The sequence below is a fragment of the Halichondria panicea genome, chromosome 1 (assembly GCF_963675165.1).
Source record: "Halichondria panicea chromosome 1, odHalPani1.1, whole genome shotgun sequence".
In the NCBI taxonomy this organism is placed as follows: domain Eukaryota; kingdom Metazoa; phylum Porifera; class Demospongiae; order Suberitida; family Halichondriidae; genus Halichondria; species Halichondria panicea.
Window position 1 is genome coordinate 16,288,215 of NC_087377.1, and position 24,851 is coordinate 16,313,065.

Genomic DNA, 24,851 nt, shown 5'->3' on the forward strand with positions numbered 1-24,851 from the left:
CTTTCAGTTCAATTGTAGTGTTTTCCTCTTTCACAGACGCCAGTGATTATGCAGCTGTGGGTAGTCTACAGACCGTGATTCCAGCTGGTTCTACAGTCGGCCTTTCGTCACATGTCTGTGTGAATGTCAGTCTAGTCGATGACAACCTTCTCGAAGAGAATGGAGAAAGATTCTCTGTACGTTTGCAATCTGAAAATGCCGAAGTTGGTTCTTCAAATACCATCGATGTTTCTATTACTGATGATGATGGTAACTGAAAAACAATATTTCTATAGCGTGCACTTTCACTTATATAATTCCTTTCATCCAGCTGGTGATTTTCAACTTTCTTTGGCTACTGATGATGCAGCATTAAGTTTCAAGGAAGATTTGGAACAAGATATTGATTTTCTTTTGACACTGAGCAGAATAGATGGAGAGCCTGTTCGTCTTGCTACCCGGGTCTTGTTCTCTGTATCCACAACTGGATTTCCTGCCAATGTTTCTGGTAAGTCAATTCCAAAATTTGCCAATCATTTATTGAACTTATACATATCAGCAAATTTTATTGTAGTTCGAATTCATGCATGAGTTTTGGTGATGTTGTACAATAATTCCCTTGCAGATCGAGGCATTGATTTTGACAGTCCATCGTCCTCATTTAGTTATGTCATCTTTGGAGAGTGTGATCCGTGTTTTGGTGATTCATCAATGTTGGAAATTGGACAGACGGTCAATTTTGTTCAAACATCCGTTAAGGATGATGATGCTTTAGAATTCGATCATGGATTCATTCTTGAAGTAGTTGGTCCACCCGATAGTATAATCCCGCCAAGTCCAGTACAGATCAACATCACTGATGATGGTATGTGTGTCAGTCATTCACTGAAGAATTTATCATTATAATTATTGCATTGATCTCCACAGAACAATCGACAGTTGGTGTAACATTTGATCAAGCTAACTACACTGTTGCTGAAGGCAGTAGCCTCACTGTGACTGGAAGACTCACTGGACTAACAGGAGAGCTGCAAAGCAACTTCTCTCTCACACTAAGTGTTGATCACTCTGGTGATGCACTAACAAGTGAGCCACTAAAACTAAATGTGTGTACAATGACAATGATGGTTTCTACAGATGCTAGTGATGTCACCTTCAACCCTGCTAACTTGATCATCAATTTCGTTGCCTTTGAAAACTTAATGTTTTCTCTGACTATTGATGCTAACGATGACAATGACTTTGAAGGGTTCCACTCATTTGTGATATCTCTACCGACTGACTCTGACTACATTAATCCTCTAGTCAGTGACACTGCCAGTACCACCGTCACCATCAGTGACTTTGATGGTGAGATCAATCTTCGATCTGTCTCGAATTTTTAAAATTGGTCAACAATTTGCACAATAATTGTACATCGTTATGACAGAACAATTACTGTACAAGCTAATGTGGGTATCACGACTTCGATAACGACATTGATGAATGAATGTTTTGATCACTTCAGATGCTACCGTAAGTGTGTCCACTGCCATTGTCACTGGAGAGGAAGGTACCAATGTCACTGTTTGTGCTTCTGTGGTTGACACATCATCAGGCACCATCGATGCAGATATTGAGCTTAGCTTTGAGCTGGTCCCTGACACTGCAGGTATGCTTTACTAGATTGCTCTTTCACGGATTGAGTGCCTTAAGTTTTCCTCTGCTTATCTAGTAACATTTTGAGTGACTTTAGTATACTTACAGTCAATTGGTTTGCTGATTGTACGTATATCTTACAACAATTATCTCTTGTTTTTTGCTCGTTAGATGCCAGTGATTATGCTCCAGTGGAAGGTTTTGTTATCAATTTTGCTGCTGGTCAAACAAGTATCGGTTCTGAGGATTGTGTAACTATTAGTCTACTGGAAGATGACATTATTGAAAGTGATCAACAATTCTCAGCTATTTTGTCTTCTGCCAATGCTCTAGTTGATGTCAGTGAGGCCGTTATTGTTATCACCAACACAAATAGTAAGTTACAATAATTATAATATCATGAGTCTGCATACCTGCACGAGTGTATCAGCACTTGATAATTAAGGTTATGATACAGAGCAATCGACAGTTGGTGTAACATTCGATCAAGCTAATTACAATGTTGCTGAGGGCAGTAGGCTCACTGTGACTGGAAGACTCACTGGACTAACAGGAGAGCTGCAAAGCAACTTCTCTCTCACACTTGGTGTTGATTTCTCTGTTGATGAACTAACAAGTAAGTCACTAAAACTGGATGGACTCGTGCACAATGAAAATGATGGTTTCTACAGATGCTAGTGATGTCACATTCAACCCTGCTAATTTGATCATCAATTTCGTTGCCATTGAAATCACAACGTTTTCTCTGACTATTGATGCTATTGATGACAATGACTTTGAAGGGTTCCATTCATTTGTGATATCTCTACCAACTGACTCTGACTACATTAATCCTCAATTCAGTGACACTGCCAGTACCACCGTCACCATCAGTGACTTTGATGGTAAGATCAATCTTCAGTCTCGAATTATTTTGTACAGTATTATAAAATTGGTCAACAATTTGCTATAATTTATATACAGCGTAATAATTATGACAGAATGTCTTAATAATTATTATATACAATTTCTTTATAAGCTGATTTGGGTATCATGACTTTGATAATGACATCGATGAATGTTTTAATCACTTCAGATGCTACCGTAAGTGTGTCCACTGCCGTTGTCACTGGAGAGGAAGGTACCAACGTCACTGTTTGTGCTTCTGTGACGGACACATCGCCAGGCACCATCGATGCAGATATTGAGCTCAGCTTTGAGCTAGTCCCTGACACTGCAGGTACGTGATTAAAATATACATGCATGTATAGAGAAATGAAGAGTCTTCCTCAATGCTATTTCAGTTAATTTGTTTGTAAACTAGCTGAATGTACGTATATACAGTATAATTATCACTTTTTATTTATAAAGTGTGTTTTGGGAGTGCACTAAACAATGGTTAATGGCAGCAGTAGGGCTGAGGTTCTTGGGTGTGGATGCGTCAGGTAATTAATTGACTGCGCATGCACAGTAGGGTTGCCATCCACGTGTAGTATCAGTTACCTTGGTATAGAGAAGCGATCTTCAGTAGCTGTTTCTTTCCCTCTGCCCTCCCCCTTTCGCCTGCTTTGGTGGTTGGCCTCCCTAGTTTCACACCACAAACTAAGGGGGAAAGCCAGCTCGGTTAAGGGGTTTAATCATTAATAGGGGCCCGCTCGGGGGGTGCTGTCCTCAGCCAGGGCATTCCTTCTGTTCGGGTGGTGGCTTTAACAGCCTTATTGCAGCCCCTTATAGTCTGACATTAACTGTATTTTTTCTTTAGATGCCAGTGACTATGCTTCTGTGGGAAATTTTTTCATAAGTTTTGCTGCTGGTCAAACAAGTATCGGTTCTGAAGATTGTGTAACTATTAGTCTACTGGAAGATGACATTCTTGAAAGTAATCAACGATTTTCAGCTATTTTATCTTCTGCCAATGCTCTAGTTGATGTCAGTGAAACCGTTATTGTTATCACTAACACAAATAGTAAGTTACAATAATTATAATATCACGAGTATGCATACCTGCACGAGTGTATCAGCACGTGTTAAGTAAGGTTATGATACAGAACAATCGACAGTTGGTGTAACATTCGATCAAGCTAATTACAATGTTGCTGAGAACAGTAGCCTCACTGTGACTGGAAGACTTACTGGACTAACAGGAGAGCAGCAAAGCAACTTCTCTCTCACACTCAGCGTTGATTTCTCTGTTGATACACTAACAAGTGAGCCACTAAAACTGGATGGACTCGTGTACAATGAAAATTTTCGGTTTCTGCAGATACTAGTGACGTCACATTTAACCCTTCTGATTTGATCATAAATTTCGTTGCCTTTGAAAACACAACGTTTTCTCTGACTATTAATGCTGACAATGATGATGACTTTGAAGGGTTCCACTCGTTTATGATATCTCTACCGACTGACTCTGACTATATTAATCCTCTAGCCAGTGACACTGCCAGTACCACCGTCACCATCAGTGACTTTGATGGTGAGATCAATCTTCGATCTGTCTCGAATTGTTTTGTACAGTATAATTATGGGTATCACGACTTTGATAATGACATTGATGAATGCATGTTTTGATACAGATACTACCGTAGCTGTGTCCACTGCCGTTGTCACTGGAGAGGAAGGTACCAACGTCACTGTTTGTGCTTCTGTGATGGACACATCGCCAGGCACCATCGTTGCAGATATTGAGCTCAGCTTTAAACTAGTCCCTGGCACTGCAGGTATGTGTATATATAATATTAGAGAGAGAGCCTTACTAGATTGCTATTTCACTGTATTGTTTAAGTTCCTTTCTCCTTAGAAAGTTTTCTTCCACTGATCTAGCCACATTTTGAGTGCCTTTAGTATACTTACAGTCAATTGGTTTGTAAACTAGCTGAATGCACGTACACACTATAATTATCGCTTGTTTCTTTAGATGCTGGTGATTATGCTCCCGTGGGAAATTTTTTCGTAAGTTTTGTTGCTAGTCAAGCAAATATCGGTTCTGAGGATTGTGTGATTATTAGTCTGCTGAAAGATGACATTCTTGAAAGTGATCAACAATTCTCAGCTATTTTGTCTTCTGTCAATGCTCGAGTTGATGTCAGTGAGGCTGTTATTGTTATCACCAACACAAATAGTAAGTTACAAAATAATACGTACAATAATATCACGAGTTGATCTGTATACCTGAAACTGCATGAGTATATCGATCAGCTAGCATTTGTTAATTAAAGTTACTTACCACTGCATGCGTTTCGGTACCGGCTGGACTGTCAGCTCACGATCACTATAGATCTAGCTCATTATATATGAATAATTAATGAGCAAATGGTTTTCTGTAACCTTGACAAGCATTTTACCAAATAATTGATACCAACAACTTCAAAGATTCTGACAAAATTGAGCATTCACTGATGAGTTACTTACATAAGCATACCTCCCTTATGTTTTGTAACGAAACAAAATTTTAATTCGACTTGCCTCCTTGTTGCAGTAGTATAATAAATACACAAACTGACATCATCTCCTCGACAGTTCCTACACTCAACTTCTTATCAAGCGAAGTCACGGTGGTGGAGGGAGTAGACAGATATTTTTATTATCCGCTGAGAATCACGGACGTACCTGCCGGAGGACTGGAGGGGTTAATCGAGTATGAACTCATTGTGAGTCCAAGTGGAGCAAGTAAGCACATAATTAATGATGTCATGGACAGTGCTATATGTACGTATTGTAATTGATTGTGCTACTTATATTAATTTGCAGCTTTGAATATGGACTATCGAGCGGAAAATCCATCAATAATCTCATTTGGTACTTATGGAGAGACTACCTTACGGGCTGAACTGGAGGGTGCTCTTTCTACACCAGCTCAGATTGAGATTCTGGATGATATGCTACTCGACACGGATGATGAGGATGTGAAGGTGTTCTTGTTAGCGACTGATAACTCCAGGTCAATGGAAATCATCATTGTGGACAATGAAAGTACGTAGGTTGCTGTACGTTTGTACATTATATATACCCACTGTTAGTATACCCAATGCATAAGAGCATAGCCATTAGCTTAGCCTTATAGCATAGCGTTTACTGACAGTATGATACTCATAACTCTTGAGTTATAGGATTGTTCAATAGATATATCGTATATAGCGGGTAATTTTTGTTAGTATACACATTTTCGCATGAACTGTTTAATTAAATTAAATATTTCGTATTTTTAAATATTCGTACAGCTCAGAATAGTTACGTTGAACGTATTGCGGTGCATGATACTCTACAATACGAAATATTTTACTATACGAAATAACCCGCTTATATGGTAGCTATTGTATACCTATAATTGTAGCGAGTGGTGTGTTTAGATTACTAACTACAATTGTTTTGTTTTGAGAGACCCATGTAATGATGTCATAAATAATTTAGTCTCATGTGTTTTTCAGGAGCTGTGGTTAGTTTTGATGCTGTGAGCTACGCTAGTACCGAGGGCTTATCTGTCAGTCTGGTTCTGAACCTGACGAGTATTCCAGAAGGAGGTTTCCAGGACAACTCGCTCACTGTTACCTTGACAACCATCGATCAGGGGAAAACTAGTGAGTAGTGCATGTAACAAAGCATTGACCTTTCACCTCCAAATTGTATCAGATAAATGGCGACAGATGTATTTATTTTGTGATCAGATATCTTGGTTCCAGTATATCACACTTTCATTCATTGTCACAGATGCTAGTGACTACAACATCTCTGTTCCATTCCAAGTGAGATTCCCCTCGCTGACTCCGCCCTTTGCCGTGTCTGACCCAGTAGTCATCACAGCAGTGGTGGACGATCTGTTTGAAGACACTGAAACGTTGCAAGTGATGATCTCAGACATTAGCTCCCTATATGTGATGTGTACTGAGTGCACTGCAGACCTCACCTTCCAACAAACTACAGCTGACAGTAAGTAGCTATAGCTACACAGTGAGTCTATCCCAATATATCACCCTCTTCTCTATCTACCCTTTACTTCCCACTATTCCCTGTCCTTCACTGTCTTCCCTTTTATCCAGTTATATTTTTGTCCAAAACAGAGTTTTAAACTCTAATCAGATGGCTGGATTATATCTGTTAATTATCATATTTAACTTGTAGCTGTACATATAATGTAAATGCTATAATAATAATTATATCACCTATTGATATACATTTTTCGGAGGTGTCGGATCTACATGTAGCTACGTTATAGATGTCCAGAATAACAGTCGTAGTATCCCAAATACAATTTTTCTCCCCTACCAGTACCTAGCTGGAGCTTTAACAAAACTACCATCACCGGAACTGAAGGCAGCTCAGTGGATGTGTGTGCCACTCTGTCTGGTATCCCTAGCAATGGACTCGAGTGTGATATTGTGCTGCAGCTGACGGCAATGCCTGGGGCTATGAATCAAGGTAACGTGTCCCCATGCACTCCTCCTACTATCTCTTTGAAATGCATATACCATACAGCTGTTGAAGGAGTTGACTTTGAGCTTGTGGGCGACTTTGACATTGTGTTTGAGACCTCGATTACCGGGTCTATGGCAACTCGCTGTGCTGTGATAGCTATCACTGATGATGATATTTTAGAGAGCTCAGAGTTTTTCACTGTCACAGTCTCTTCGGTAACTCCTTCTATCGTCATTGGAGACACGTCACAGAGTGTTGAAGTTCAGATTAAAGACACTGATGGTAAGAACTCGTACTATTATGCCCGAACAAGCACTTGTTTAACTTGTTTACTCTTACAGCTGACACGTGTGAGCTGAGCTTTGTGTTGCTAAGTTACACTTTGAGCGAGGATGTTTGCTCTGTCGATGTGTGTGTTCGGACTACTGGTCTCCCCTCAGGAGGTCTAGCTGCTGACCTGGCAGCCAACTTTGAATTTATGGACAGCACCAAGACAAGTAAGTTTTGTTGAGTTTATACATGTAGCGCATTGACATTATTGCCTTGCGTTTAGGTATCAATGATGACTATGATCCTTTGGGAACGTTTGTGGTGTTTGAGGCTGGACTTACGGGTGATGGCTGCATTCAGTGTCTCAGTATCGCTATAGTGAATGACACTGTTTACGAGGGAGATAATCAGTGGTTCAGTGTGGTAGGGAGTAATGTTGACCTGGGCTGTGTCTTCTCAGCGGACGATACCGCTACCATCTATATTATGGAGAATCCGGAAGATGGTACGTTGTTACTTCTGTATTATTACAGGACGTAGATAACCCTCGAAATGACCTGGCAGAGGCTACTGCCCTTTACACACTATTGTACACACTATTGTATATTAATTATTACGGTACGTTTTACAATGTCAGTGATTACTACGTTTACATGCATGCATAGCTGGATTTCTAGCTAGCCTTTAAGCTACACTGCTCTGAACATTAGTATTGCTAGCAAGTATTATTTTGTCAAGTCTGTTTGACTGTTTCACCACTAATTCAGCTCTGTTGGTATTGTCCCCCCCCCCTCCCCACTACAGTTCCATCAGTGAGCCTCGACTCTGATCAGCTGATTGTGATGGAGTCTGATGAAGTAGCGAGTGTGTGTGCCACCATCTCTAATGTGCCTGGGGGTGGACTGGATTGTCCAATAATTCTCTCTCTGTCTGCAGCACCTGGAAACAACAAATCTGGTAAGTTTAGAATGAAGATGTTGTTGATGATGGTCATTGTAACAATAAGAAAGGTTTCTACATGTTTTCATTGAGGTAATTTTAGAAGCCCAATTACTAAAGTTGTAATTATGCATGTTCCTCAAAAATGTATACTTCCACATTTAGCCGCAAATAACTTTCACAATTGATAACCTTTTCAATACTGATTTTACGCATGTCTTGTTTTGCACAGCAACCAATGGAATGGACTACTTTCTTCCGGGGGACTTTCAGATTGAGTTTGGCTCTAGTTCATTGTCCGGGCACTCAGAGTGTGTGAATGTGACTATCAGCAATGACGAATTTGTAGAGGGCAGGGAAGAGTTTATTGTCACGGTATCCAGTGTGTCACCGCAGGTGGAGCTATCTGAAATCAATTCAGTTACTGTCACCATCGTTGATAATGACTGTGAGATTTCTGAAATAATGATTGTGTCAACCTATAATGAGTGGCCAAAACTATAATTACAAATGTTTGTTTCATTTTGGGATTTTCTGGAAGCTTGTATAATAATTATATTCTTCAGCTCTAAGTTATGGCCATTCAAATATTTCCCCTCCACACACACACACACTCACAGCTGCAACGGCCTCCTTCTCTCCCGGCAGTGTAACAGTGACTGAGTCTGACTTTGTCAACAGCAGTGTGTGTGTGGTGCTGACTTCTCTACCAGCTGGAGGTGCATTAGAGTGTGACATTAACATCACCTTGACTCCCCTTCAAGACACGGCAGGTCAGAAAGAATAGGCTACAGCTAATTATATAGGGCTGTATAATTGCTTGACATTTTGCAGTAGAACCGTACCTTGAGTAAAACAGCATTTAAGAACGCTGCCTCAATTGACTAGTCTGTTGTTCTACACAAACACATGCAGTATTGAACGAGGACTTTGAATATTTCGAGACTGTATTGACGATTCCTGCTGGGACTGCCCTAAACCAGCCTGTATGTGTCTACGAGCTCCAGTATGGAATAGTGGACGATCAGATAGTGGAGGACTCTCAATCTTTCAGTGTTGTGGCGTCGAGTGTGTCTCCTGCCAACACTTTGACTATTTCTGATTCCTTCACTGTTACCATTCAGGACAATGACTGTGAGTTCATTACCAAGAAACTTCAAACCCTCTCACTCTAATAATAGCATGTTCTTGGCTTTAATTCACTAGTTGTTCGCCTAACCGTTATAAAAGCGAAAACTCGGCCTGGGATCGAGGCTATCCATTAGTGCCGATTATTTCATCTTTTGTACAACATCACTAATTTACTGACGTAGTCATCGATTGAAAATGTCTGCCATTATAATATTATGTTGCACTATAGATGTTGGGGTGGGTTTTGAGAGGTCAGAGTACAGTCTAGACGAGGGGACCTCACAGTCGGTGTGTGTTACCTTCTCTAGACAAATGCAACGGCCGATCTCATTGAGCAGTGACTTTGAGGACCTCAGAGGGTTGCTCAGAGGTGAGACAGAAGTGTACCTTACAACGCCCTCCAAAAAGTGTTTATATAATTATATAGTGCCAATTAACTGTTTCATGGTTTTCTAGTCCAAGAATAAAAATGTGTTCAACAGCTTAATTATATAATTATGCATGTGTTTAGTTTTGTAAGCAGCTTAATAACTCATGCATGGTTATGTATATCATTCCCTTCACTCTTCCTCCTCCCCCTGCCACCTTATAGGTGAACTGAGGTTAGGAGTTCCTGGTCCGTCTTATGTGATTGGAGTCAGTGCAAATGCCTCCAACACAGTGGAGCCAGGGAGTGTGTGTATGTCTGTAGACAACGTGGATGACTCAGTAAAGGAAGGCAACAGACTCTCTCTGCTCAGACTGAACAGCTCTGAGACGGCCGTGATGATTGGAGAGCGGCAAGCACTGTTCATTGAGACTGCTAATGATGGTTAGTCGATGATGATTATTTCCTAAAGTGCATTGTGTCTGCTTTATCTTTGCGTATTATCATAATTCATTTTGTTACGTCCTTATGATATACGTTTTCCAACAATACGAGATTTCCAATTTTTACCAATTAAAGTCATTATGTCTGTAGCTACTACTATAATGATAGTATGTTATCGTGAGGTATGATTTCCCTCCCATGCAGTTATCGTGGCCTCTCTGACGTCTCTCAGTGGAATGGTGGATGAAGATGATGGAGCAGTGGAAGTGTGTGTACAGCTCAACCACAGGCCCATAGACACCATTGTCACGGCAACACTCACAACACAACCTCTCACGGCAACAGGTATAAGAAATAGTCATGGAGCACCTCCACAAGTGACAAACTTAACAGCCCGAATACTCAATCAAAATTATTCTCTGCAGAAGGAGAAGACTTTTTGCCACTGAATGCCACCTTGGTGTGGCACTACGACTCTCCCAGCCTCACTCAGTGTGTAAGTGTGGCCATCATCAATGACGAGTGTGTGGAGGAGAAAGAAGAAGTGTTCACCATCTCTCTGTCCACAGAGGAGGAGTGTGTTGACATCGGACCAAACAACCAAACTACTGTCACCATACTGGACAATGATTGTGAGTCTATAGTCCACAATTGTTGTGTCTCATAAATGTGCTAGTACTGCACAAATCATGTTTTGTCTCAGGGCTGCTTGTGGATTTCAGAGATCCATTTGTGGAAGTGGAGGAATCTGCTGGCAATGTCACCTTGTGTGTGTACATCTGTGATGGAGTGCTTAAAAGAAATGCAAGCATCACATTTGCTACAGAGACTACTATGGCAACTTGTGAGTGGTACATACTTCATGTACGTGTACTCACTATATAGTTAATATATCATAAAATTAATTGTACCAAGTGATACATGCAGAGTGAAAACAGCCTGTATAATAACTTAAGCTCAGGTCACTATAGACAGAAGTGTATTATTGAGTGTGATTTAGAGTCAGCAAAGTTCATCTAACCCCCTTAATTACTACCCCCCTACCCTCTCAACAGCTGTAGCTCCTGCAGACTTCAGTGGCTCCTCCTACGAACTAATCTTCATGCCCGATAACGCTGATCAGGACTTATGTGTGAGCATCAATATCGCAGATGACAACGTCTACGAACAGACGGAGCAGTTTATGGTTTATCTGACTACGAACGACTCGTGTGTAGAGTTCAAGCAAGAGTCCACACCAATCTCAATACTAGATGATGACTGTGAGTTTTGTAGTGCTGCATGTGTGCAACAGTTATAATGGGTTTCAAATGGATATAGTTATATTTGTGAATGACACTGTATACATATACACAAGCCTCTGATTGCGCATGCATGTGCACGCTCATTCTCTACGTGCCTTTTGTTTATATAATTTATATAGATTTAGCACAGTTGTTGTCTCCCTACACTGTAAATGACTCCAGTAGTATATATCATGCTACTCTACCCTTAAATAGTATTTAATTAACGTGCTTCTTCTACCTCTTCTACTACTTATCTATCCTCAGGTGTGACTCTTGATTTGCAACCTGAATCGGAAATGGTAGCAGAATCACTGGGAGTGGTTGAGGTGTGTGTTTCTCTGTCTGGAGAGCTGGAGACCAGTATCAATGCCATGGTTTTCACCGTGCCTGGAGATGCAACATGTGAGGATGCCCTATATAGGTTGTAGCTGTTAAACACATCTACTGTGTAACTATTATGTTGTTGTACGGTAACTTCTGTGTACTAGCTATGTGTAGTAAATCTGTACAATAAGTTCCTGAGCCAAAATAGTATCATACTGTGGAGTCTGAAAAGATATGTATACTTTACTTATTTTTTTTTGTGTGCAGATGATGATGACTTCTCATTTAAAACTGGAATGGGTTCTATCACTCTCACCTTCACCGAGGCTGGGGAGCAATGTGTCAACATCTCCATAACGATAGACAACTTGCTAGAGACCTCCGAACATTTCTCTGTAGTGATGGGCTCTCGAGATGACAGAGTGAAATTGAAGAACCGCATCTCACGCATCTACATCATTGACAGTGGAAGTGAGTTCATGCAACGTATACCCACCTGTGTACTGTATACTGTAATAGTATCACTTACGTATAATTATAGCTACCTTAAATGCCTAGTATCAACTTTGTACTCAACGTTAGTTATAAATTTTTGAGTTCCAAATAGTAATACCTCTACCCACCTCCCCCTTACCAGTGGTGAGGTTTGGGTTCTCTCAGAGTGTGTACCCAGTGCCTGAGGAAGACGCCAGTGGAGAGGGTTACATCTTGGAGGTGTGTGTGGAGCTCTTCTCTGGAGAGCTGGACAGAGAGGTTGTCATTGGAGTGGAGGGTCAGGATGGATCAGCTGTCGGTAAACATGCTATATATACACAGTACTATTCATGTGCTTCGACAAATATTATTGTATGATACAATCTGAATTATGTCATGCATATTGAATGACAATCTCTAAATCCATTAGGTCTACAATAATTGTATGACTAACCATGGTATCATTAATTTTTACACTGATTTTATACCGATATATCTTCTAAACAGGAGGAGAGGACTATGTTCAATTGATGGAAGTCTTGTCAGGGTTGGAGCTTGTTTTCGAACCGTTGCCACCAGCACCACAGCTTCCAATAGGCAGAAGAAAAAGAGAGGTATCACTATCAGAGCTATGTGTGAATGTGAGCATTCTGGTCGATGATGTGGTGGAGACTGACGAGTACTTTAGTCTGGTACTGAGCAGTGTAGACCCTGGAGTTACTCTCATGCCAGCCAACGCTACTGTGGTCATCTCAAACAATGACTGTGAGTTCACTTTAATATATTATTGTGTTTTCATGCTGGGTAGATATTCCAGCTAACTACTTACGTTTCAGATTGACATAATACCTTGTGGATAGCAACCCATACACCGCTACATTTCTTTTATAACCACAAGTGTTTGCCTATAGTTAAACTGCCGGTGAAATGTGTCTGTCTTCATTCAATCTGTTTCTTCCAGATGCCAACGTGAGTCTGGCCCTAGAAGCTTTCACTGTGGCCGAGAGTGACGGCAATGTGTCTGTGTGTGCTGTTCTGCTCGGAGGGGAGCTATCCCGGGAAGTGGCCGTCAATATCACTACCTCTGACACCGTAGGAACAGCTGCTGGTGCGTGTGTTCACAAATTCATGTCTTAATAATTATGCCATAATTATTATTGCTGATAGGTATTATTCGCCACCACACATGCACAGTTTCACCTATTTACTAATTACAAATTTGTTCAGGGAAAGTTGTGCTCCTGAATTTATTGGGTGATTGAAAAACCAATGTTATGTTTGTTGTCATGGCTGTGAATTATTTCCCACAGCTGGCTCTGACTACACCTCAGTGACGGACTACACCCTGAGCTTTGCTGCTGGTTCTCCAGTGAACTCTTTGTCATGTGTGGACATTGTGATCCTCGAAGACAGTGCAGTGGAGGACATTGAACGTTTTTATGTGGAGCTGTCCACCAGTGACCCTGTGAATATCCTGTCACCTGACAATGCTTCTGTGTCCATCTTAGACGATGATGGTACGTCTCTGCACTTTTGTTTGTTACTATCTGTAGTAGATTGATTGTGGCTTAAATTCATATTTAGCTAGCCGTTCATGTCATCTGTAGATCGAGACCTACATGCATGCACAAAAACAATGATTTTGTTCACTATAATATTATAAGCTGGCATGAATGTTTCAACCTCCCACCCCCCCCATGTGAATTATTATAACTTTAATCCCCCCTCCAGTGATTGGAGTCGGACTCATTAGTTCCAGTTTCACTGTAAACGAGACTGATGGCTATCTGACAGTTGGAGTTGAGATTCTAGATGGCAGTTTGGAGTTGGAACGGAGTGTATTGATATCAACACAAGCTGGTACTGCTACTCCAGGTACGTGTGTATTGTGGTTGGAAAACAGGGTGTATATATGCATTGGGTCTCTATCTTGGTGGTTCGTAAGTCTTGCGGAGATCTTCCCTTTGCTTCAAGTACTTTTCACGATGTTCCACAACATCTTTCCTCTCATGGCCATCTATATATACTCTATAGCTTCAATTTGTGGTCTGGTTTAGATACCACTGTTTCATGAGCTTACTGTATTCCGCCAATCTTGGCTTAATTATAACTATGCTTAGTTTCATAATTATGTGCAATTATTATTACAGCCTTTTTTTGGGATTTTGCAGGCCTTGACTATGAGGAGATTTTGAGTATGATGTTGAGTCTCCCGAGTGGACTGGGAGTTGGAGACGTGGTCTACTTCAATGTGAGCATCCTCAACGATGAGGCAGTGGAAGAGTTGTTTGAAAACTTCACTGTCCACTTGAATGACACGGCTCGTGTGTCCGCCATTGGAACTCGCTATGCTGTTGTTGATATGAGGGAAGATGAAGCAGATGGTGAGTTTAATCTAACTAACTTTCTTTGTCATAATTATGCCAGCACAATCATAATAGCTACAACTGCACTATTATATGGAGTATGGATAATGTCCATTGGATTTGCATTACTACCTTGTCTCAAAACCACGTAGCGTAGGGGCTAGCCAAATCCGATTAATTATAATGCCTATGTGGCCACAAGCTCGCAAATTTGAGACAACAAATTCCACAATAACGATATCTTCATCCCATGCGAAGTGGTCATGGTGACGTTTGGCCAGGCTGAGGTGTTACTGAATGAGGGTGACAATGGAAGTGTGTGTGTCAACGTCACTGGTCAACTGGAACGACAGGTGGTTATCAGTGTGTCCATCTCCGGAGGCTCTGCAAGCACGGGTTCAGATCATGATTTCCCTGCTTCTATTTCGTTCAACTTTAGCTCCTCCCCTGACACTTACTGCATCTCCTTCAACGCAATCCAAGATGCCATTTATGAAAGTGATGAGACCTTCTCTGTTCGTCTTGACTCCTCTGACCCTCAAGTCAATTCTGGTGCTGTCAGCACAGTCAGCATTCTTGACGTTGATGAAGGTTTGTATCAGTAGAAAGTAACGGTTTTGATTGTATATACCGCACCGACATATATCACAGCAGTTGTGCTAGTACGGTGTTCATCTATGGGAACGTTAGTAATTATTCATTATAATCTACGTGCACATCATCATGGCTATTAGGTGCATCTGTAATACGTTTCTACTGATCTTCTTTCCCCTCCCTTACGGAAATACCAAGAAATGTGTAATACTTTGACCTTCATTTACCGATTGTACCTATATATACATGCATATCAATTAATTTGGCTGTTCTCTTCTACTTATTGCCCTTTTTCTTTTCCCAGTCTTACACTATCTTGTCCTTCCTCCCCCCGAATATATAGTTGAACTCCAGTTGGTGGTGGCCAATGTGTGTGAGAGTGATGGTCCTGCCACGGTGTGTGTGCAGCTGAAGACTGACACTGAGAGAGAAGTCATGGCCACTGTGCAAACATCTGATCTCAGTGCTCAGAGTGAGTCATGCATGCTTGGTGGTGATGCAGCCGTATAGTGGGTAATTTTTGGAGGACAAAATATTCGTGGTTCAACAATATTGAGACATTTCGTGGGTAATATTTTCGTGGTAGCTGCTTGCACTGCAGGTAAAGGTAGGCAAGGTCGCTTCATTTGTTGGTAAAATATATGGTCACACCTCCAACCACGAAAACCACGAATATTTTGCTCCACGAAAATTACCCGCTATACGGTACTTATATACCACCCAATTGCTTGCAATATCAAACATCAACCTCTCCATACATGAATGTGCCACACTGTCATTTGGACTTAATATATTCTCCCAACAGGTGGATTGGACTACATCGCTTCTACACTGACCTTCAGTTTCCCCAACCCATCTCCTGCTGACACAATGCAGTGTGGATCTGTACCTATAATGGGTGACACCATTGTTGAGCCTTGTGAAGCTTTCTACCTGAACCTCACCTCCTCTGCTGAGAGAAGCCGCATTGTCGACGATGACATGCGTAATACTGTGATCATCTATGACGATGAAGGTACGGTACTTCCTGTTGGGTTGTCATGAATGCATAACTATAACTTTATATATACGTATCCTGTTGGGTTGTCATGTAAATAATTTATAGCCCAAGGGATATTTGTTGCAATATACTTTTACTTGTACACTCTTTTTGCAGATGTCAATGAATTTCTTCTCTTCAATGACTCTCCAAAAATTTATGGTACGAGCCTCACTGTGGACTACACCATATCCGGGTGTGCTCAAGTTTTGTGTCAAGTCATATCGAGAATGACCGAAATTGACTGTGAGTATAAATGATGTTTATGTATTGTTTATCAATCACTGTGTGTTAAAACAATAAAAATGTTTGTGGCTATGATAACAGCATGCATTATTACTTTCGCCTCCTCCCCCCCCCCCCCCACACACACACACACACACAGGTTCTCCCCCTACTGGTAGCTTCGCTGGGCAATGGTACCTAGAGTCACTCACTAAAAGGAAGACTAGCAATAACCTCGCTATAACTGTTGTGCCATATTGCCCCAATCAAAATGTTCCAGTGATTGAAAGCAGAAAATTCCGTATAGGTATAAAAACAAGGACAGTATCACTGTTCATAATAGCAAGGAGAGACACTTCACTATATCATATAATTATTCAGATATACAATTATAATATAAACAACAGAATATTGTATGAGAGGGTATAAGTATTTACGTAGCTATACAACTGGTAATCCTCTATATTATTGTTCCAACTCCTGCAGACAACACACAGTGTAGTGTGGTATTCACTGGCCAGCAGTACGAGGTTGACCCCGTATCTGGTGACGTGACTGTGGAGTGGGCCGGAACTGGACCAACTGCTGACATTCGTGTCAGCGAATTCACGTGCCGTCTGCCCGATGGAACATCTACTGCTTGTGAGTTAATCAATCACCACCCTATAACATGCATATATACACAGAAACTGAGCATTTACTTGCCCGCACTGATGCTATGTTTTCATTAGCTGTCATGGACCACAAGCTTATAGACACATGCATGCACGCGCACACTCACCATTTATATACACCCTTCCACACACATGCAGGCACCAGTCCGTTTGTGCTTACTGGTCTAGCTTCCGGTAACCACATATTTGTTGTAACCCCCCTACAAATCAGCGATCCTAGCCTGCCTCAATGTGGCAGTGGTAAGAGGGGGCTGATTCGTCAACTCATTGTAATCCGATTGTAAGGAACTATATACACATAGCTGTTTCATTTATGTACATATCAGTATATAGATTGAACACATTACTGTTAAGTTTTTTATAATACTGGATACACGTAGCTGATTCATGTATATATGTACACACTAATTTATGCATGTATCAGTATATATATATAATATTATATACATATATATAGATTGAATAATAAGTTTTACCATGTAATTAATATTGTCATACTGGATATAAAGAACCACTGTTGTCAGTATTCTACAAAATGTTTTAAATCTATAGCACTATCATAATTATAACTATGATCGCATGTATATATCCATAATTTTGATGTCTTAGTGTCCATGCAATTGTGTCCTATTGTTGATATGCCTCACCCACAACACTCCCTCTCTGCATGGCTGACAAAAAAACTTACTATACTTATACGTACACATGCATGCATGGTCTAACTAACCAACTGAAAATGCCCAGTAGTATCACTATGGGTGGTGTCATTAATTTTGTGTCAAAACTGACACCATCATGTGTAAACACTTCATGTTTAATGTACATGAACATTCTCTTCACTGTATCGGTTTACTCAATCGTTGTCCAGATTACTATCTCCGCGCTCGTGAGACAAATTTAGTAAAGCGTGAAGCCGATTTAGAAATCAGGAGACTGACGGCACCCCGTAATTAGCCTTGATGTATTGTTAGAGGTAACCTGCTTATAATTATTATAGGTTGACCACAATTATAATGTATAAGTTTCGTAATACAGAAATACAGAGGTTTTCAGGTATAGGTTGAGGGAAATGTGGAGAGTGTAAAGTTACTCATGCATAAGTTATAACAAATTACTGCTGCCGTACTATGCTTGTATGTACAGACAACAGTAATTTACAATGAGTAACTTTACACTCTGAAGCATTGAATCTCTCAACCTACCTGAAACCTCTGTACATACAGGAGACAGTTTGGGGCCGTTAACCTTGCGGTTATAGGCCCTGATAAATTATGCTTTTTTTCACCCATTATTCTATTCTTTAATTCTTGAAAAATGTGCCTCATAAAAAAATCCGATTATTCTCTGATTTCCCCCAAAAATGTGACAAAACAAAATTAAAACGTAGAAATAAACACAATACATAACTGACTCAAGACATGCATAATTAATATATCGTGTTATCTCGCTGAATTGAACTGATTCATAATTAGGTATTCCTAAAAGGGCGGCTGATTCATGAGACTAAATATTCACCTTCAGCCATTTTTTGCCATGAAAACATCGTTATGCAAAACTTAATGTAATGATCTTTACCAAAAATGGACATTGGCCCTTAGTAAGAGGCTCCTCAGATTTTGAGGATGTTTCATTGTTGGACACCTATTTTATGCTAAAATTATTCCGAGCATAATTAATTTTATCAGGGCCTACTTGCGGTATGATAATTATATAATAGTGCTTATTTAGGGTGACCACAATAGACGGTAGATATGTACATTATAATAATTATGAGTGCATGCATGGTAATTCATGATGCAGAGTACAAATTTAGACATTGACTTACTGTATGTAAAGTGCACTGCATGTTGTGTGAATACCACCATCACATGCATGCACGAAATACATGTGTGTACATGTTTATAATTATGCATGTGACAATCAGGAAACAATACTAAAGATCCAATCATTGTTTGGATCAAACCACATGATTAGACACTATACATACACTGTGAATCACAAGCAGGTACCAGAGAGCAAGTACTATATACAAGCACTCTCTTGTACGTATACTCTAGATCTTTTGTACTTGAATGGCTGTTTGGAACTAAGTGTAAGGAAAGCTACAGGAATCTTTGAAATAGAGGGTGTAGAGCGTTCCTTATATGGATATCTAATGTTTACACATTGTGGTGTCATATACACATTGTGGTGAAATGCCAAGTCTGATTGGGAAAGCAAAATTCAAAAACAAAATTGTGAAAAAAGACCAAGGCGATATACAATGGAGAATAGTGCACCAGACAGAGCTGCTTGGACTATCGTATCAAAGTTTTGCTGAGAATCTTCAATAGTGCAATTGTTGACATGATGACTTACCGTATAGGGGGTAATTTTCGGGGGACAAAATATTCGTGGTTCAGCAATATTGAGACATTTCGTGGGTAATATTTTCGTGGTTGGAGCTTGCACTGCAGGTAAAGGCAGGCAAGGTCGCTTCATTCGTGGTCAGACCTCCAACCACGAAAACCACGAATATTTTGCCCCACGAAAATTACACGCTATACGGTAGATCTACAACTTTATGGTTGACCACAGATAACCATATAAGGAACGCTCAGCGCAAAACGCTTTTTTGTGGATATTACAAAGATTCTGCAAAACCGTATATATAGACTGTCAGTCCACAAAAATTCATTGAGATTTTCAACTTAAAAAAATTCATTGAAGTAAAAAACATTTTCAATTTTTTCAACATGCACATTTTGTAGTTCTTTGTTCACTGCTATGTATGTAGTCCACACTGTGACTGTCTTGTTGTTCGCTGTTAATAGTTACCACTGTGTTAGTTAGCGAACTAAGCATGGACTCTGACAGAACCTCGCCTTGTTTAACACCGTCCCAGCTCTCCCGACGCAACCGTATCCGACCTTCCTCAATACCACTCAATACATCGTCCACTAGAAGATCAAATGCCTTGTAAACATTAGTACCAGTTATGGCGGAGGTCTCGATATATTGCATATTGTTCTTCTTTGCAAACTCTTCTCCTTCCTTTGTACTCACGACCCTCTCACTCTCACGATCACATTTATTGCCCACCAACACATACACATGTTCGTTGTTGCCATGGTGTTGTTTAGCTTCTTGTAACCAGGTTTCTACATTCTCAAAACTTTGTTGATTTGTGACATCAAACACCAACAGACCACCGACAGCGTTTCTATAGTAAGTCTTTACGATTGATCTGAACCGGTCTTGCCCAGCTGTGTCCCAGATTTGTATCTTGACGATCTGGTCGTCTTTGTGAAACACTTTCGAGTAGTAGTCGACTCCCAGTGTTAGACTGTGCTCCAGATTGCCGGCTCCTTCTTGAAGTTCATGGACAAGGCTGGTTTTACCGACGGTGCTGTCTCCGATTAGGATAACTCTAAGCTGGTAGTGATACCCAACACAGTTGGCCATTGCCTGTATACTGAGGTATAGCACACTGTAGCTACAGCAACTGGCCTTGAATACATATACAGCAGTACGTGTTTAATATAGTTCTTGTGCAGAGGTTCTTGTGTAGAGGTTCTTGTGTAAAATTAATCATGTGATGGGTGACTTCATGCACAATTGTATTCATGCGGCACATTATTCAGATAGTTGAGGCCACAATATCCTGGCAACACATATGGCTGCATGAGCTCATCATGCATGGATGTTCACACTAGCTGAGGTGGGCATATGTAAGAGAGTACAAATGTAAACCAAAAAAATGGCAATTCAAACTTCAAACAATTAATTTTTTACTTACAAAAAAGGGCTAGACTCTTGGATATGGAGTCTATAGTTTTATCACAATTATAATCCTACAGATTATTGTAAACCCCACCCCACCCCACCCCCTCACTCCCGAGCTGAGTAAATTCAGTACGGCCTGTGTACGTATAGCAGGGTGTCAACCTCACCATCATCCAGATGGACCGGCGCTGGAAACTGTGACAACAAGGATTTTTTTGTAGTCTCAAGTTACATCAGTCCGTCCGGGTGAGATCGAGGCTATAATTATGTACTGCATGCTGTAGGTGAATGTATGTCTAACTATATACACTGCCATGCCTGCCGTGATATAAAATTTAAGACAGTTGTAGTTTGCTGGAAAGTTGAAAATTGAAAGTACTTGAGTTGGTATCGTCGCTCCTGATGTCCGATTGTACGGCATTGATAAAGTCAGCAATACAATGTGTATAAATGGGTAAAAAAAAGCATTCTTGCGGTCGAGGCCTATACCTGTGGGAAGATTTTTCGTCAATATTGCTGGCGGTCGAGCAATTATTGGTTCTGAGCGTTGTGTAACTATTACCGTATAGCGGGTAATTTTCTGGGGACAAAATTTCGTGGTTGAGCAGTATTTAGTCATTTCATGGATATTATTTTCGTGGTTTCTGCTTGCACTGCAGATAAAGGTAGGCAAGGTCGTTTCATTCGTGGGTAAAATATTCGTGGTCAGACCTTCAACCATGAAAACCACGAATATTTTGCCCCACGAAAATTACCCTCTATACGCGTACGGTAGTCTGCTGAAAGATGCCATCATCGAAAGTGATCAACAATAATATTCTCTCAGCTATTTTGTCTTCTGTATGATGTCAGTGAGATCGCAATTTTTGCTAACAGGATGACATGCATGCATGTAGATACTTATGAACTTTGTAAGGATTTTGTTTGTATGTAGACACAGGGAAATGCGATCTATATGTACAGTCATGTATAACTGATAAAGCATTAGAAACCCCAAAAATACTATGATATTATCCTATGGATACTGAAGATTATCACGAGTCTGTGCCAGTAACTGCACGAGTGCCTGCAAGGCACAAGTGACAGTTACTAGGCACGGACGAGTGATAATCATCAGTATCCATGGGATAATGCATTTATTGCTTGGCAACCAAAATGCAGGTTGAATCTGCGCATGCGCAACATGCGGTTGCTTTATCAACCAGAATGCGTAGCAACAAAATTGAGTTCTCCCAGTTGAAGACGAGTTTAAGAGAAAGAAAACAGCTAGAAAGACAAAGAAATAAGACTCTAGAACACCAAGAGAGCTTGCAGAAGGCTACTTAAAGATTTTGTAGAGAACAGACAAGAAAAAAAGACAAGAAAAACGTTGACAACCAGCAACCCGTTTTGAAAATGGATAGTTCTGAAGGATAAACAGCATGTGCTTGCTTTCTATCATGCTCCAGTGTATCAAAAGAGGAAACATGCACCGCTATAACTGAAGAAAAGTGTGACAACGGTTTTTGAAGCCAAAACGACTTTATACAAGCCTGAACAGGCTTATATGGTGGTGCAGTACACTTCTACATGTGCAATACTCCGCTCAAAGCACCCACTTCCAACACTGATGCCTGTTTGATGCGTTAAATATGAACACTGACAACCTCCTGACCCTCAGCTTCACTGCAAAAAGAGCACAGAAGTGATACAGAGCATCAGAAAACAAGAAAAGAGACTGATAAATATTGCAATGCATGATTATAAGTGTGTAAACTATGTTCTCTCACTGCTGAAAACGTTTTATTCCAAATAAGAATCACTTCCTAGTGTGCAATAACAAGTGTGCAATAATACTTCCGGGTGTGCGATATGGAAAATATCTGCACAGTCGGTGATGAGTCGCTTCCTGTGCAATTTGAATGTAAAACGCTGATGTCAGCACTTATTAAAAAGCAATAAATATATATAATTATTATACATACACCACATCCTCCAAAGTGTTCAGTCACCCCAATAGTATTATAGTAGAGACCTCCGGTCCCAACTGAACTCGTATGCTGTACCCAAAGATATCTTTGCTGTATACCTTAACTGTACATAAAGTTAAAACGTACTTCCTGATGCCAGATTGCTGATAAAGTCAGCAATGCATGGGATCATGACATCCTGAAGTTCAACTATAATGCAGAGAAGATATAGTTATGATATCATGCACATTGTATATATAGTTTAACCAACAAAAGGGTCGGATGTACTGCACAGTGCTAGTTCTTCAATTAGATGGGTGGTTGTATCTTTGAATCGCCATAACTCCAGCATGGATGGTCGAATTACTGCATGTGAATGCTCACAATAATTATATATATAGTCATCGAGAGTTGTACATTTATTTGTTGTCATCCATATAGTTTTAATGCATGTGTCTCTGTAATGTGCATGTATACTTGCATAGCAAGATGTTTCTTGTTCACCTCATGCAGAGTTGAATCTTGTGAATGTATATATGTGTCTCCTGAGGCACGGATATAGATGTGCATGGGTGTGGTGTACCAGTATACATGTATTATAGGGCACCAACATCCTCCTCATCCTGAAACTTCTCTCGATCCTTTTTCTTTGGCCTCTGACATAATTATACTGTAACAGTGCCCATGCATGCAGCTAGTGTAACAGCTGGATCATTGATGGGCTGTGCATGCGTGTGCGTGCAGAGAAGTCCGAAATGCTGATTGCATGCATGCACAGATCACCATCGACATAACAAGTTCATAAAAACATTCAGTCATGTAAGAACATGCAGGGCCCAGTACGTATACACAGAAGTTGTATAGTGATCCATGCATGAGTGTGGGACCTCCTCTAGTGTGCATGTGAGACTTAATATTGATAAAAAGTACATTACAACATTTTTGAAGCATAGTGTGCAAACATACACAGAGACCACATAATCACGTCTCAATTTGAATGGTGGACGCAGTGATGGGTGCGTACTAAGAGGGTTGGACTCCAATAATTATATGAATAATGTCATGGATGACATTGCATATATAGAGGGAGAGATCCAAGAAACAGAGGTCAAACAACGGAATGCAGGCATCAAAGAGTATGCAATGCAATGCATGCCTGTAAATTATTGCACCGCGTCTACCTGGTCAGTCATGATTATGTTGTTGATAATTAAATTTGTCTTTGCAGGTTATTCGTGTATAAGCAGTGTATCGTACTGAACTCGTGCGATAACAGGAAACTTTTGGTATGTGAGCTGCCCAGTGCATTAGTGAAAACAGAACTCCTGTATAATACATTTCCTTGGTTACACACTATAACTGTTAGTGCTTCTGCAGCGTTTCTCTAGATCTGCTGGTGATTGTTGTGCTTTTAATTGAAGCTATTGGGCTGTAATGGTGATTTAAATCCCTCTGTGCCTATCCAGAATATGGGTAATCGTACTACAAACGTAAAAACATAGTATAAATTATACAGTATAAATTAGTCCGTTTATAAAGAATATGTTCCGTAATACTTTATCTCCATGACTGAGTTCCGTGAAGCTGTGGTTTAAATTCTGGAGAATAAACTAACGCATGTATGCACACTATATCACACATGCAATATGCATGGTACCAGGCCGTATTTTACTTATCGGCCTGGATTTGAGGCTAATTATGTACCGTATATATATATAATGGGTATATTTCGAGGGTATGAATGTGTTCGTGGTTTGCAGATTAAGCATGTACAGCGAACATTTATACGAACGAATGAAATATCGCATGCATGCATGCATGTTGCAGAAAGGCTGCTATTCCGCGAAAATCTTCTAACAGTCATTCTGCAAAAATTTATACCCTCGAAATACCCGCTATACGCAATATATATACAGTCATGTATATACTCAATTCAGGTGTTGTATTGCACATTCATTTTTGCACTGCATGCATACCAGTTCTGGGAAGTTGGAAG

At 40.4% G+C, this 24,851-nt stretch overlaps 2 protein-coding genes across 2 annotated transcripts in view; one reads left to right on the forward strand and one right to left on the reverse strand.

The window, feature by feature from the left end:
- LOC135352056 (uncharacterized) overlaps window positions 1-17,636 on the forward strand; it is a 22,252-nt gene extending 4,616 nt beyond the window's left edge. Inside the window, exons 17-64 of the mRNA XM_064551159.1 lie at window positions 37-249; window positions 311-487; window positions 605-844; window positions 907-1,065; window positions 1,117-1,329; window positions 1,487-1,630; window positions 1,789-1,992; window positions 2,075-2,233; window positions 2,289-2,501; window positions 2,693-2,836; window positions 3,359-3,562; window positions 3,645-3,803; window positions 3,860-4,072; window positions 4,173-4,316; window positions 4,514-4,717; window positions 5,116-5,265; window positions 5,347-5,568; window positions 6,024-6,173; window positions 6,304-6,522; window positions 6,862-7,011; window positions 7,069-7,290; window positions 7,350-7,505; window positions 7,562-7,783; window positions 8,083-8,235; window positions 8,450-8,665; window positions 8,838-8,990; window positions 9,133-9,351; window positions 9,578-9,718; window positions 9,941-10,159; window positions 10,364-10,504; window positions 10,585-10,791; window positions 10,863-11,003; window positions 11,215-11,421; window positions 11,710-11,847; window positions 12,037-12,240; window positions 12,407-12,562; window positions 12,751-13,008; window positions 13,205-13,351; window positions 13,554-13,760; window positions 13,975-14,118; window positions 14,415-14,627; window positions 14,868-15,200; window positions 15,547-15,675; window positions 16,009-16,218; window positions 16,360-16,488; window positions 16,628-16,774; window positions 16,954-17,109; window positions 17,280-17,636. Of these exons, the coding sequence (XP_064407229.1) occupies window positions 37-249; window positions 311-487; window positions 605-844; window positions 907-1,065; window positions 1,117-1,329; window positions 1,487-1,630; window positions 1,789-1,992; window positions 2,075-2,233; window positions 2,289-2,501; window positions 2,693-2,836; window positions 3,359-3,562; window positions 3,645-3,803; window positions 3,860-4,072; window positions 4,173-4,316; window positions 4,514-4,717; window positions 5,116-5,265; window positions 5,347-5,568; window positions 6,024-6,173; window positions 6,304-6,522; window positions 6,862-7,011; window positions 7,069-7,290; window positions 7,350-7,505; window positions 7,562-7,783; window positions 8,083-8,235; window positions 8,450-8,665; window positions 8,838-8,990; window positions 9,133-9,351; window positions 9,578-9,718; window positions 9,941-10,159; window positions 10,364-10,504; window positions 10,585-10,791; window positions 10,863-11,003; window positions 11,215-11,421; window positions 11,710-11,847; window positions 12,037-12,240; window positions 12,407-12,562; window positions 12,751-13,008; window positions 13,205-13,351; window positions 13,554-13,760; window positions 13,975-14,118; window positions 14,415-14,627; window positions 14,868-15,200; window positions 15,547-15,675; window positions 16,009-16,218; window positions 16,360-16,488; window positions 16,628-16,774; window positions 16,954-17,109; window positions 17,280-17,425 (8,795 nt within the window). The 3' untranslated portion in view covers window positions 17,426-17,636. The remainder of the gene's footprint in view (window positions 1-36; window positions 250-310; window positions 488-604; window positions 845-906; window positions 1,066-1,116; window positions 1,330-1,486; window positions 1,631-1,788; window positions 1,993-2,074; window positions 2,234-2,288; window positions 2,502-2,692; window positions 2,837-3,358; window positions 3,563-3,644; window positions 3,804-3,859; window positions 4,073-4,172; window positions 4,317-4,513; window positions 4,718-5,115; window positions 5,266-5,346; window positions 5,569-6,023; window positions 6,174-6,303; window positions 6,523-6,861; window positions 7,012-7,068; window positions 7,291-7,349; window positions 7,506-7,561; window positions 7,784-8,082; window positions 8,236-8,449; window positions 8,666-8,837; window positions 8,991-9,132; window positions 9,352-9,577; window positions 9,719-9,940; window positions 10,160-10,363; window positions 10,505-10,584; window positions 10,792-10,862; window positions 11,004-11,214; window positions 11,422-11,709; window positions 11,848-12,036; window positions 12,241-12,406; window positions 12,563-12,750; window positions 13,009-13,204; window positions 13,352-13,553; window positions 13,761-13,974; window positions 14,119-14,414; window positions 14,628-14,867; window positions 15,201-15,546; window positions 15,676-16,008; window positions 16,219-16,359; window positions 16,489-16,627; window positions 16,775-16,953; window positions 17,110-17,279) is intronic.
- Window positions 17,637-19,773: 2,137 nt separating this feature from the next.
- On the reverse strand, window positions 19,774-20,727 carry LOC135352132 (ras-related protein Rab-39B-like). Its single transcript, XM_064551308.1, has one exon. The coding sequence runs from the start codon at window positions 20,583-20,585 to the stop codon at window positions 19,872-19,874; it is 714 nt and encodes a 237-aa protein (XP_064407378.1). The 5' UTR covers window positions 20,586-20,727; the 3' UTR covers window positions 19,774-19,871.
- Window positions 20,728-24,851: the final 4,124 nt, after the last annotated feature.